Genomic DNA, 14,431 nt, shown 5'->3' on the forward strand with positions numbered 1-14,431 from the left:
ACCCCGTGCCACCCCGGTAGATCCGCACCTGCATTTAGGTAACTTTTTGTTTAAAAAAAAAAAAGTTTGTAAACAGGGTCCAACAGTTTTTATACATTTGAAGAATTTTGAAACATACATTGAGCAAGACTGGATGTTGTCACTTTAACCACAGACAGAGAAGTTATGTTTGAATGTCCCTGAGAGATTTACTTTTTGCCTTTAGTTTATTGCCAATACAAGAGCTGAAAGGTGAGGTCAAAATTATTTCTCAGCTAATGTTGCTAATGTGTCAACTAATGTTGTAAGCAGGAGGGTGCCTGAGCCTCCCCAGCTCTACAGCACCCCACACAAATTATTTTAGTATAAACATGCTCACGTGAATAGCTAATATATAGTTAAACATTATGTAGCAAAACAGATGACACACCAATCAGAATCTCTGCATGCTAACAACGGAGAGAGGAGAGAGCTGAACCAATCATCTACAGGGGTTTTGAACTTACACATACAGAATAATTACAGTACAGTACCAGTACATTAGATAATGGAAATTTCACTATTCTATATGTACAGTAAACTGTAGCACATGTTGCACACCTTCAAGCGTGTGACTGTCAAATTTTATTTGTACTGCATTTTTGCAGAACTGAGAAATGACTGCCTAGAGATATAGCTAGTCTTGTGTCAGGAGACCAAGAAACTGCTATAGTACTGTATACTGTAATGAAATTTGGACAAATGTGCAGAGGATGCTAAATGTACTTTTTTTAATTTTATTTTTTACTGTACTGTATTGTGGTGCATACCAAGTTCATACAATTCTTTGGTATGTGAACTTTTCTAGTGCTTTTCATCTACTGCAAGATTACTTTACAGTAGTAAAATGAAAAAGATTTTTTTCCCCAAAAGTTCATTGCTGAAAAATACATCTGTATCTGTAATTTAATTTATGTATACCGTAATAGACATTGAGCTGCAACAATAATTCCTGAATCCTAGTAAGAGTTTTTTGTTACAGTGTTATTGATCTCAGTGTTCACTGGGCAGGAAAGTCATCTGTATTTCATAAAACACTTTTTGCAAAACACAACACACAATTCTCCATGTAACACACAAAAATCTAACGGGAATTAATATTATGGTAAAGGTATTTACAAATGTTTGCTTTTGAGATGTGTTTGTGATATTTTGAATGCAGGGCTTCTTTTTGCAAGAGATGTGAGGCATTTTGCATTTTGTGTGTGCAATTCATGGATTTGTGTGTAAAGTTTGAGAAAAAAAAAAAAAAGAGGCAAAGTTTTGAAAATGTGTGCAAGAGGTTGGAAAAAAACCTGTAAGAAAAACTATAATAACTAGATTGAAAAGTTTGAAAGACAAATGTATGCTGGCTTGTCTTAAAGTCTTGTTAAAAAAAATGTAAATATTTGGTCAGTTAGATGTTCGCTAAAGTGTTGCTAGTTGGTAGCTAGGATATTCTGGGTGGTTGCTAGGCTCTTGCTATGCAGTTGCTGGGGTGATGCTAGAGTATATGGTTGATAGAGTTTGTTCTGGATGATTACAGACATTCCCACCTCTGTTACTAAGAGAAAATCAAACATGGTTTTCAAAACTGATACAGTTTCAGTGCTTTGATATTATTGTCAACAAATATTATTTCTTTCTAATGTTAGGAAATTCAAACATTTTTGTTGCTCTTAAACTTCTAAGTAGCCTATGTAATTTTAATAGAACTGCATGTCTTTAGTGATACTGTCACAGTGTGCCAAAGACGAGGACTAGGAGAGATGCAGGTAACGTAAACTTCACTTTTATTAAGTCAACACAAACTCATATCAACAGAGGTATCTCCGTGGTACCCCCTCCCCCACGGGCGTCTCCAGATGTCCGGGAACCATGACGACGAGGCCGGCCTCGGCCTCTGGGAGCGGGACGGTCCGGGTGGAGTCGGTGATAATCGTCACTTAATGAAGGGTCGAGGATGTCATCTCTGTCCACCCAGGATCTCTCTTCGGGACCGTACCCCTCCCAGTCGACGATGTATTGTAGACGGTCGCCCCGTCGCCTGGAATTTAGGATTTCCCAGACCCGGCAGATGGTGTCTTCGGCTGCAACCTCGGGTGGAGGAGGAGGCACTGCCGGTTCTGTGGAAGGAGGGAGAACAGGATCAGTGACAGGTTTGAGCAAGGATACATGAAAGGTTGGTGAAATACGATATTGTCTGGGTAACTGGAGTTCATAAGTCACTTAATCTATCTGCCTCAAGATGTTGAAGGGACCTATATAGCGGGTACTCAGCTTTTTGCAGGGCAGTCGTAGGCGGATATCTCGAGTGGAGAGCCAAACTCGATCACCTGGCTGGTAGAGAGGAGTATCCCGACGACAGACATCCGCCTGAGCCTTCTGACGTCGGACTGCCCGCTGAAGATGGACGTGAGCTGAGTCCCATACCATCTCACTCTCTCTGAACCAATAATCCATGGATGGGACTTCGGACAGTTCTTCTGACCAAGGGAATAGTGGTGGTTGGTAACGGAGTATACACTGAAAGGGAGTGAGGCCGGTGGATTCCTGACAAATTGAGTTTTGTACATACTCGGCCCAAGGAAGGTATTGGCTCCAACTGTCTTGCTGGTGGTGACAGTAGGCCCTGACATAGCGCCCAATCTCCTGAATCTTCCGCTCAGTCTGGCCATTCGTCTGAGGGTGATATCCGAAAGACAAACTAACCGACACTCCCAACAGTCGGAAGAATGAGCGCCAGACCCTGGAGATGAATTGAGGCCCTCTATCTGACCCTATATCCTCTGGAATGCCAAAGTGTCGGAAGACTTGGTTGAAGAGGGCCTCTGCAGTTTCAAGGGCGGTAGGTAGACCCTTTAACGGAATGAGTTTGCAGGCCTTGGAGAATCGATCGACTGCAACGAGGATGGTGGTAAAGCCGTTAGAGGCAGGTAAGTCAGTGGCGAAATCAACTCCTAGATGGGACCAGGGTCGACGCGGAATTGGCAGTGGTACCAGTTTGCCCTCAGGTAGACGACGGGGTGTAGAAATAATGGCACAGACTGAGCATCCCTTCACAAATCCAGCCGCTGGATGCCGCTAGCTTGCGGAAATGAATGGTGTATTCATGGACAGTCCGCTCAGCTTGTCGCAGTCTGAAAAGTTCTTCATGCACAGAGAGTGAAGAGGCACCAGTACCAAAAAACGTCTTTAAAATGGGTTACGAAAGAGTCAAGGGATCGAATTACCGGACTTTTCGACCTCCATAGAGATTCGGCCCATTGACGAACTCTTCCTGACAGCAGAGAGATGTTGAAGGATATCTTTGCGCGGTCTCCGGAGAACTGTTGGGGAAGCATCTCGAAATACAATTGACATTGTAATATGAATCCGTTACATTCTGACCTCACCCGAATATACTGCTGGTTTGGCCATGGGACAGGCGGAGGCAGGTGAAGTGACTGACAGTTGGAGTGCCGTGCGAAGCATCGTGATGAGTTCGGTGACTGGATCCGGTTCAGAAGGTCTCCTGGTTTCCATAATGTTTCTCTTTTTGGGCTGGTCTTCTGTCACAGTGTGCCAAAGACGAAGACTAGGAGAGATGCAGGTAACGTAAACTTCACTTTTAATTAAAAGTCAACACAAACTCATATCAACAGAGGTATCTCCGTGGACGCAACTGAGGTGAATGTGGCAGAGAGTGCATGAGAACAGTCTTATCTGAAACACCCGGTTTCCAGTTCACAATCCTTTGAGCACACAAAGATCTTGGTGATAGGCAGAGCACAGGTAAGTTACAGTCTTTTAGCAGAGCCGAAGAGAAAGACATTGAAGGCGTAACCTTGAGACCAGCCGAAGAATCAGAGTGGTGAGTGTGCTCTTATAGTGTGTGATAATGAAGTGCAGGTGCTCAGTACTCAGGTGATTGAGGGCGTGGTTGCGTGATTGATTCTGTGGTTGTAGATGGTTGTAGATGGTGTCTCCGTGACAGATACAAGCTCAGAAACTGTATAACCTGTTGAAGTTTTTTATATTGTGCATAGACTTGGTGCCATGATAGATATTGAAATGTTATTTATTTTTCATTTTAAACAGTATAGATGATTACTTAATGGTAATACAATATTTGGGAACACAACTGTGTATGTCAGACCATAAATCCCCAAAAGCTATGCATGGGGGCTTGCTTTGGTGTTGCCACCCCTCATAGACCCCATACCACCCCTTTGCCAGCCTACAAATTATTTTCTAGATCCGCCCCTGCTTAATGTCTCTCCCACACTAAAATGTGCATGTTGAATTAAAACTAATGTACAGCATAAATGTTTGGGACAACATGAGGAACTTATGAGAATCCCTTTAATGTGTGTTTCAGGAGTTTATGGACAGTATGGCCTGGGTGTGACTTACAGTGATTCATACATCTGTGCACTAAAGGACTCATCAGTGACAATGAGCTGCAGTTATACGTACCCACCTGCATATTGGATCCTGAATGTGTTCTGGACCAAAACACTTGCTATAGATAATTTAGAGCCTCCAGATCTGTCTGACGACCCTGAATACAGTCAGAGGGTTTACTATTGTGGAGATGTACAGTGGTACAGCAACCTTAGACTGAGTCATTTGGCACTGAAAGATTCACACATGTACTACTGCAAAATCACTACTAATGTAGCTCACGGAAATTGGATTGGTTATCCAGGAGTGTCTCTTACTGTCACAGGTGACTTTCATGAGGTTTCACTCTTCTTCTGTGCATTATGTTGAATAATAATCAGTGTATGACAGCAGCACTAGATATACTGTGTTTATTGTGTTCAGATCTTCAGGTGGAGTCTCCTGAGAGAGTGACAGAGGGCGATTCAGTCCGTCTGACATGTAAAAGCAGCTGCGATCTGACTGACAGTGCAACATTCATCTGGTACAGAAACTCACAGCCATTAACTAGAGAAACTGTTGAAAACGAACTCACCCTCTGTTCGGTCAGAAGGGAGGATGCTGGCAGATACAGCTGTGCTCTACATGGACACACTTACATCTCTCCTGCTGTTTATCTCAATGTCACATGTGAGTATATTTTTTTATTGTATATGAACGTTTCTTTGAAGGTTCCAGTAATATAAAGAAAAAATCTGTGGACACTCCTAGTAATTGTCCCAAATGGTTTGCAAATAGTTGAAGCAGGATCTAGTCACAGCAGAATTTAAAATTTATTAACCCTTTCATGCATGGTGTCCACTACAGTGGATAGATATTTGGAAGCCACTTTAAACCATTTAGGTTTAGGTAACATGTCCCAACCACCAGGTGGTGAACTCCCAAAGTGCTGTCACCGATTCCATTTAAGTATTGTCTTTGTATCTATTTTTTGTTTTGAGATATCGTATCATATATTCAAAAAGGCGACGGGAAGAGGAGATGCACCGAGTACCTCAGGAATAAGTGTTAAATGCTTTTATTCTCAGAAAACCAGACAGGTACAATTTTTTTCCCCAGCTAAATAGGATGTCAGAAATAGTTTTATCCAGATTTTAACAATATTTTTCTTGGACATTTTTTCTGTGACAGAAAATATATCTGTCCACTCCAGTGAACGTTTGATGCCATTATTTTTTTCTCTCATTTAAAAGTAAAAACAAACATTAAAAAATATTACTTTGTGATTTAATAATGCATGAAAGGGTTAAAGAAAACTCAGGATATACAGGACACAGAACAAAACCACACAGAATGCAACAATAATGGACAACTGAACTGAACCCAACACAGGGCATAAATACACAGAACTAATCAGGGAGAACAGAAACAGGTGTGAACTAATCTGAAACCATAGAAACCAACCAGTGGTTGGAAAATGGGAACAAATCAAACTGGGTCAAACACAGGAACAAGGAAAACTAGAACAAAACCCGAAATAGAAAATGCACTACATCAGCCCCCCTTTCCTAAAGGCACATCTTTGCGCCATAGAAAATAAGTTCAACAGAGGAGGGTGGGAGGAAGCTCAGGAGGTGACTGTAAGAAGGGAATAATGAAAGAACCAGGGCAGAGCTAACAGAATCTAGGGAGGCGTCGAAGGTGGAAGATTCCAGGGTGAAGACACAGGTAGAAGGAGCAAGGGGCAAACCCCCAGCAGAAGTCCCAAAGCGGAATCAAGGGAGGGAGGAGCCATGAAAGCGGCTTGGCAGGCTTTTCCAGAGCGAACAAGTAAATGAGTCTGAGCCGATGGTGGTGGAGACCCAGACGTGTCAGCGAAGACCTAGGGGCCGAGGTGAAGCTGCAGGCTTGAGGTACCGAGGTGGAGACGGAGGGAAGGAGGAGCCCGACGGAGCCATGGGGATGGAGGTTTGAGGCACAGCCAGAGGAATGGAAAACCATGGTGGAGGCATGTCGACGACTGACCAAGGCGGAGCCGGAGGGACGAGGAAGCCCAGTGGAGTCCAAGGACTGACAGAACCCAAAGGAGCTAAGGGAGCGTGGAGCCAAGGAGGAGCTGAAGAGTCGGAAGGACGAGGTGGAGGCCAGAACTCTGAGAACTGAGGTGGAGCCAGGGGATCGACACCCCAGAACAGAGATGGATACTGGAAGATCTGAGGCTCATCCACATTACAAAGTGGAGAACAGAGGAAGAGCCGAGGAACTGGAGGGAACCATCGGATGGAGAGCCAAAAGACTGGGTGGTTTTGGAAGAGGAGGCTTGAGAGGGAGGCTGGACGGGAGAATCAACGACAACACAGATTTAGTACTGGGCGGAACCAGCAGAGACACAGGAGATTCAGAGCTGGGGAGAACCAGAGACACAGTGCTGGGCGGAACCAATGGTGGAAACACGGAGTCAAGCGGTGTGGTGCTAGGTGAAACAGAATCTGTGCAGAGAAATGACACAAGCAGAAAGCACTCACTCTCCCAATCAATTAGCTCTCCTTTGTCTGCCGTTGTAGAGGGGGTAGGGCTCCACAACATCCCCTCATACTCCACAAGTGATGTTGGTGAACAAGGAATGTTGCCGGCTCACACAACTAGTCAGATGTGGTTGGCTTGGGTTTCGGGGTGATCTGTGGCTCTGGTGTTGGCTCTGGCTTTTGTACCTCGGAAGGCTCAGGCATCGCTGGTGTTGGACTGGTGGTAGTTGCTGGAGTGCTAACTTCCTCCTCACTCTCGCAGATGGTAAAGGGGGAAGCATTGTGGATGAGTTCCCACTCCCACTCTGTCACAAATGGGTTGCAAATATAGTTGAAGCAAGATCTAGTCACAGTACTATTTAAATTTATTAAACAAATCTCAGTATATACAGGACACACAATTAAACAACCATGTAGAATGCAACAATAACAGAAAACTAAATTGAACCAAACACGAGGCTTAAATACATAGAGGGCTAATCAGGGAGAACAAAAACCGGTGTGAACTAATCTGAAACAATAGAAACCAACCGGTGGCAGGAAATTGGGAACAAAATAAACTGGGTTAAACACAAGAACAAGGAAAACTAGAACAAAACCCAAAACAGAACACACACTTGACAGTAATTAATGGCTTTGACTCTTTCAGTTCCGCTAACAGCAGTCACATCAACAGACACTTAGACAAACAGTTTGAGTAGAATAGAGTCTATGTGCCTTTTTGGCTCCTGCATGACAATATTCAGAGTGAGATCCATAAAGAAAAGGTTTTTACTCTGGATTGGAAGAACTTTGTTGCATGAAGACCAGATCTGAACCTCACTGAACACATTTGAGATTAATTTGAATCAGACAGAGTCAGTGTGCATTAATCAATCATGACTATGTTCAGTTTCAATATCCATGTAAAATGTTCAACTCAAAGTTGAACTTGACACTTTGAGGCCTTTAGAGATTAACTACTAATTAAAAATAATATTTCAAATATTTACCCTATAGATCCTCCAGTGATTCCTGTGATCTTCATCAGTCCATCTGGTGAAATAGTGCAGGGAGATTCAGTGACTCTGAACTGCAGCAGTGATTCAAACCCACCTGCAGAAATCAGCTGGTTTAAAGGAAGAATGTTTGTAGGATCTGGAAGAATTTACAGCATCTCAAAGATCAGCTCCGATCACAGTGGAATTTACAAGTGCAAGTCCAGAAATGAACAAGGAGAGGAAATCTCTGCTGTGACTTTAAACATCATGTGTGAGTTAATTATGGATCAATAACTGACATTAAATCCTGTAAAAATAGTCTGTCATCGCAAATTTAGAGTGGTTGTTAAACAAATCAGTGTTTTTCTGTGTTAGATCCACCAAAGAGCGTCTTATTGTCCATCAGTCCATCTACTAAAATAGTGGAGGGAGATTCGGTGACTCTGAGCTGCAGCAGTGATTCAAACCCACCTGCAGAAATCAGCTGGTTTAAAGGAGGAACCTTTGTAGGATCTGGAAGAATCTACAGCATCTCAAACATCAGCTCTGATCACAGTGGAGAATACAAGTGCAAGTCAAGAAATAAACATGGAGAGAGAAACTCTGATGCTGTGACTTTAAATATCATGTGTGAGTTAATGATAGTTCAGTAAATTTCAATTTTTAAACTTTATCTCTGACTGAAAGGGTTAGTTCACCCAAAAATGAAAATTACCCCATGAATTACTCACCCTCAATGCATCCTAGGTGTATATGACTTTCTTCTTTCAGACAAATCCAGTCAGAGTTATATTAAAAATTGTATTTGATCTTTCAAGCTGTTTAATGGCAGTCAGCGGGTGTTGCAGTGCAACAGTCCAAAAGAAGTGAAATAAAGCGCATCCAACCATAATAAAAAGTGCCTCACAAGGCTCCAGGGGGTGAACAAAGTCCTCCTGTTGCGAATCGATGTGTTTTTGTAAGAAAAATAACCATATTTAAAACATAATAATCAATTTAATCTAGCTTGCGCTCACTGTTGTAAACGGAAGCAGTTCCGGGAGGATGACGTATGAGGTCGGTGTTGCGCATGAGCTGCTCAGAAGTGACGAACGCGGAAGCGCAGGGGAGAGATCAAAACAAAACAACGGTCATGAATTAGAAGTACAAAACGAGGATTTGTAAAGAAGAATGTTGGAGGATTTCGATATAAGCCAAGAGGAGACTTGTTTTCCTTTGCTAAAGTAAGGACATTTTGCTTCCTTTTCTCCTATAAACAAACGTTGGTTTTCACAAGGCTCACCGGCGCATGCGCAACGCCGACATCTTACATCATCCTCCTGGAGCTGCTTCCATGTACAACTGTTGGCGCAAGCTAGATGAAAGTGATTATTAAGTTTTGAATATGGATATTTTTCTTACAAAATGGCATCAATTCGCTACAGGAGGCCTTTGTTCACCCCCCGGAGTCATATGAGGCACTTTTTATTATGGATGCATGCGCTTTATTTCACTTCTTTTGGATTGATGAACTGCAACACCCGCTGACTGCCATTAAACAGCTTGGAAGATCAAAGTAAATTTTTAATATAACTCCGATTGGATTGATCTGAAAGAAGGAAGTCATATACGCATATGATGGCTTGAGGGTGAGTAAATAATGGGCTAATTTTCATTTTTGGGTGAAATATCCCTTTAAGTTTACATGATATTGTATTTTTTGATATTGCATATCTACATGACATTTGTTAATTCTCCATTTAATAGTCTTTTTGGGGGGTCCCTTGGTTGAAATCATGTGTGTTTCCCCCTCGGTAGGCATCGTGCAATTGCATGATGCCTAAACATGCTACTGTGGCTGCGTTTACATTTGGCATTAACATGTGATCACCGTGATCCGATCAAGCAGATCATCAGTCAATCAGGACACGGCATGTTTACACTTGGCAACATCAACTGACTTCTCTATCTGGATAACCAATCGTATCTGTCTTTCTCACGCAATATTTAAATAAGTCTGCAGAGGATGGCCCCAGTGCAAAGTCAACCTGAAGTGGTGGGTTTTCTTTTGAAAACCATTTTCAGTCGCGGGACATTTTACAAATCCCACAAAACGAGGATATAAGTGTACGAGTCTTACTAGCGCTCCATGGCCTCTTTTTTCTGAAAGTTAAGGAGAGAGGGGGCGGGGTTTTGCGTGACGTCGACCTGCGAATGCAGACACGATGGCTGGATAGAGTTTACATTACTCGACTACCTCTAGACCAGGACACGCTGATCTGATAACATTCTGATCAGAAGCGCGTTTAGACTTGTCTTTTCAATGTGTATGTGGACAATATCTGGATACAGGTCGCATTTTAATGCCAAGTTTAAACGCAGCCTGTTACTGACTCTGGTTTGGAAGAACTTGACCATGTTCAAAGTTTCAATATCCATGTAAAAGCTTCAACTCAGAGTTTAAATTGATTATTTGAGGCCTTCAGTGATGAACTACTGATTAACAATACTATTTTAAATACACTTCCTGTAGATCCTCCAGAGAATCCTGTGATCTTCATCAGTCCATCTGGTGAAATAGTGGAGGGAGATTCAGTAACTCTGAGCTGCAGAAGTGCTTCAAACCCACCTGCAGAAATCAGCTGGTTTAAAGGAAGAATGATTGTAGGATCTGGAAGAATCTACAGCATCTCAAACATCAGCTCTGATCACAGTGGAGAATACAAGTGCAAGTCCAGAAATAAACATGGAGAGAAATACTCTGATGCTGTGACTTTAAACATCATGTGTGAGTTAATTATGGTTCAATAACTGACATTATATCCTGTAAAAAATAGTCTGTCATTTCAAATTTAGTGTGGGTGTTAATTATATGAGTGGTTTTCCTGTGTTAGATCCTCCAAAGAACGTCTTATTGTCCATCAGTCCATCTGGTGAAATGGTGGAGGGAGATTCAGTGACTCTGATCTGCAGCAGTGATTCAAACCCACCTGCAGAAATCAGCTGGTTTAAAGGAAGAACATTTGTAGGATCTGGAAGAATCTACAGCATCTCAGACATCAGCTCTGACCACAGTGGAGAATACAAGTGCAAGTCCAGAAATAAACATGGAGAGAAAGACTCTGATACTGCGACTTTAAACATCATGTGTGAGTAAATAATGGTTCAGTAACTGTGATATTAAATACTCTAAACCAGTGGTCTTCAACCCTGCTCCTGGGGACCCACTGTCCTGCAGAGTTTATTTCCAACCTGCTTCAGCACACCTGCATGTGTATTTTCAAGAAGTTTTGAGGAGCTTAATTAGCTGCTTCAGGTGTGTTTGATTATGGTTGTAGCTAAACTCTGCAGGACATTGGCTCCCAGGAGCAGGGTTGAAGACCTCTGCTCTAAACATTTGTGATCTCAAATGTATTGTTGTTTTATTGTCTGTGTTAGATCCTCCAAAGAATGTCTTCGTGTCTGTCTCTGGTGAAATAGTGGAGGGAGATTCAGTGACTCTGAGCTGCAGCAGTGATTCAAACCCTCCTGCTCTGAACTTCAGCTGGTTTAAGGAGAATCAAAGCTCAGCTGTTGGATCTGGACAGAGTTTCAGTGCACTACAGAGTGGACGCTTCTACTGTGAGGCTCACAATCAATATGGATCTCAGAGATCAGATGCTGTTAATGTCACAGGTGAAGCTTTTATTAACACAATCCTGTATCTTCACATCATTCATCAGTTTGTTAATTATGGTGATCTTTTGCTTTCAGTTCATCATGGTGCTGGTAGGAATGTGATTGTGATCGCAGCAACATCTGGAGGATTATCCATCATCATCATCATCATCAGCATCATTATACTATTTATAATGTAAATAAAATATAAGTGTATATAAACATCGTTTACTTTCAAACTAATGCAGAAGGATATTTGATTATGTATGAAACTATGAAATTGCTTTTTTGTTTCCTATAGCAAAATGCTGAACAGAAGACCTGCAATACACGAGTATGAGGTGAATAAATAATGTTTGTGTGTGTGTGTATACATACAGGTGCATCTCAAAAAATTAGGATATCGTCAAAAAGTTATTTTGGTAACACTTTCTATGAAGCCCATATTTATAACACATTATAAGGGTATTCTTAAGACATTATAATGAATGCATAATGCATTATAAAATACATTATAATATGTTATATCATCTTATAAATAATCATAACAACAATTATAATACATTATAATGCTTACGCATTTGTGGTTATACGTTTTAAGATTATGATTATTTATAACACACAATGAACACCATATGAAATCTATTTTTACATTTATAATGGACTAGATATCTTGACATTGTTTATTTAAGATCTGCACAGTATCTTACTACATCTTGTAAGTGGTTAGGTGTGGAGTGTTATTTGAGTGTTCCCTGTGAGGCTAATATTAATTTTGATGTGAGCTAGTTAATAATTTCAACCGTTTTTATAATGCATTATGCATTAATTACAATGCCTTAAGAATACCCTTATAATATATTATAAATATGGGCTTCATAGAAAGTGTTACCGTTCATTTTTTTTGTAACTTATTTCAAAAAGTGAAACTTTCATATACAGTATTCTAGATTCATTACATGTAAAGTAAAACATTTCAAAAGTTTTTTTTGTTTTTCTTTCAAATCAGAGTATATTCCTGGTTAACACGCAAGACATTCTCAACAGAGCGATGAATCGACGAGTCACTATGGAAACTGACGCTAAGAAAAAGCGTGCCATACTGCTTCTTTCTTCTTCTTCTGTTCAAAGGTCATTTACATGCTTAGTGCATATCGCCACCTAATTGGTGGTTGTGCAATCTTTTTTTTTTTTAGTTTAATCTTTAATACTTGAGAATAAGAATTATATTGTTTGTTTGATGCTAATTATATAATAAGTCATATCAGAAGAGAGCGCTGTCCGTCCACCTACATTTCCTGCCGGTACTAAGACTCTTAACGGCCTTCAACTCGTCTGTATTGTTTAATCAACTGTTTCTCATCTTTCTCTTGAAAATATCCCATAGATCCCACATGGGGTTGAGGTCAGGCATGTTGGCTGGCCAATCAAGCACAGTAATATCATGGTCAGCAAACCACTTGGAAGAATTATATTGTTTGTTTGATGCTAATTATATAATAAGTCATATCAGAAGAGAGCGCTGTCCGTCCACCTACATTTCCTGCCGGTACTAAGACTCGAACCCACGACCTTCGGGTTTCAAGTCTGACTCGGGTTAGAAGTTGTGTCATGAAACTCTAGATGATGCAGACTGATGGGTCGTTAATGCAAATTGTTGATATTCATAGCTAAACTGCTTGGCACAAGCTGATTGGTTCATGTTGCATTCGCAGCCAAACGGCTGGTTAGCACTCACTAGAGCAGTTTGCAGTGCTCTTTCAGAGTTCCACTGAAACCCTCCACCTTCCCCAGCTCCACCTGTATAGATCTGCTACGGGTTATTATATATGTTATATGTGTAGCAGCAGTATGTCTTAAATACTCACAGCACCGTATCGGCATATGTATTGGCAGTAGCAAGTTCCTGTACTTGCTTTGCAGCAGCAGCAGCAATAATCTACAACAACAGCAATAACCAACAGTAGCAGTGTAGCAGATTTATTCCGCCAAGACCAAATACATTAATGGTTGCAATAAAAGTTTAGTTAAAAAATTCAAGTGCCATTGTAAAAAAAAAAAATGCTTTATTGACTGACGATTCATAGACGTTCAGTTGTTATGCTTTCAAATTTCATGCCATTTGTATGTATGTAATTTCACAGTATTTTCACCTCCTAAATTAGCCTTCTACACTACTTGTGAAGTCACAATTCTATAATAGTACAATTTACTCAGGCCGATTAAATTTTTTGTATGACATTGCAATTATTTTTGAATAGGCTAATTATAGGTTAAGCAAAACAAATGTGATTATTTCTGGGAACTTTTTAACTGCAGGCAGGCATACATTATGGTACTGTATAAATATTTTGAGTGTCCCTTATTCTGTCTATTATTTCCTTTAAAAAAAAATTACAATTGTCCCCTATTTTCCATTTCTTAAGTTAAGATTTGTACATCAAAACGAAATCTCCAGAAAAATACAATGAATTACAAGGCTGTGGAGAACAGTGCACTATTGCAAACTTATATAGCCTACTGAGGTATATAATATAATATAGTATAGTGATATAGTTTGGTATGAACTAAAGTGGGCATGAAACTCCAGGGCTGAAAATGAGTCCCACTCCAGCCCTGACACACACACACACCTATAATATTGTGTATTATAATATTGTGCGCAATCTGTCATGTCCACTTTAGTCTTGTCAATGCATCACACATGTGCTAATAGCTCTGAAGAAAACTAGAGCCCTACCTCTTGTCATTTGTAATAATTGCAGAGGTTGTCTGTGATCTTAATCCCGTGCGAATCGGCCATGTCTATAATTTGATAATTCTATAATTTAAAAATGACCTACCATATTTCGCCAAACACCATCGTGTGATAATATTAGTCCCGAACAAATTGGCATGTTCGTTTGGGAGCGCTTTTCACTGCATTAG

At 40.8% G+C, this 14,431-nt stretch overlaps 1 protein-coding gene across 1 annotated transcript in view; it reads left to right on the plus strand.

Moving 5' to 3' along the window:
• Positions 1-14,431, plus strand: part of LOC107707717 (B-cell receptor CD22-like) — a 65,027-nt gene that overhangs the window by 10,945 nt on the left and 39,651 nt on the right. Inside the window, exons 3-5 of the mRNA XM_016511809.1 lie at positions 4,807-5,052; positions 8,243-8,497; positions 10,741-10,995. Coding sequence (XP_016367295.1) covers positions 4,807-5,052; positions 8,243-8,497; positions 10,741-10,995 — 756 coding nt within the window. The remainder of the gene's footprint in view (positions 1-4,806; positions 5,053-8,242; positions 8,498-10,740; positions 10,996-14,431) is intronic.

This window comes from Sinocyclocheilus rhinocerous, unplaced genomic scaffold (genome assembly GCF_001515625.1).
Source record: "Sinocyclocheilus rhinocerous isolate Xijiao unplaced genomic scaffold, SAMN03320098_v1.1 scaffold655, whole genome shotgun sequence".
NCBI classification, from domain to species: domain Eukaryota; kingdom Metazoa; phylum Chordata; class Actinopteri; order Cypriniformes; family Cyprinidae; genus Sinocyclocheilus; species Sinocyclocheilus rhinocerous.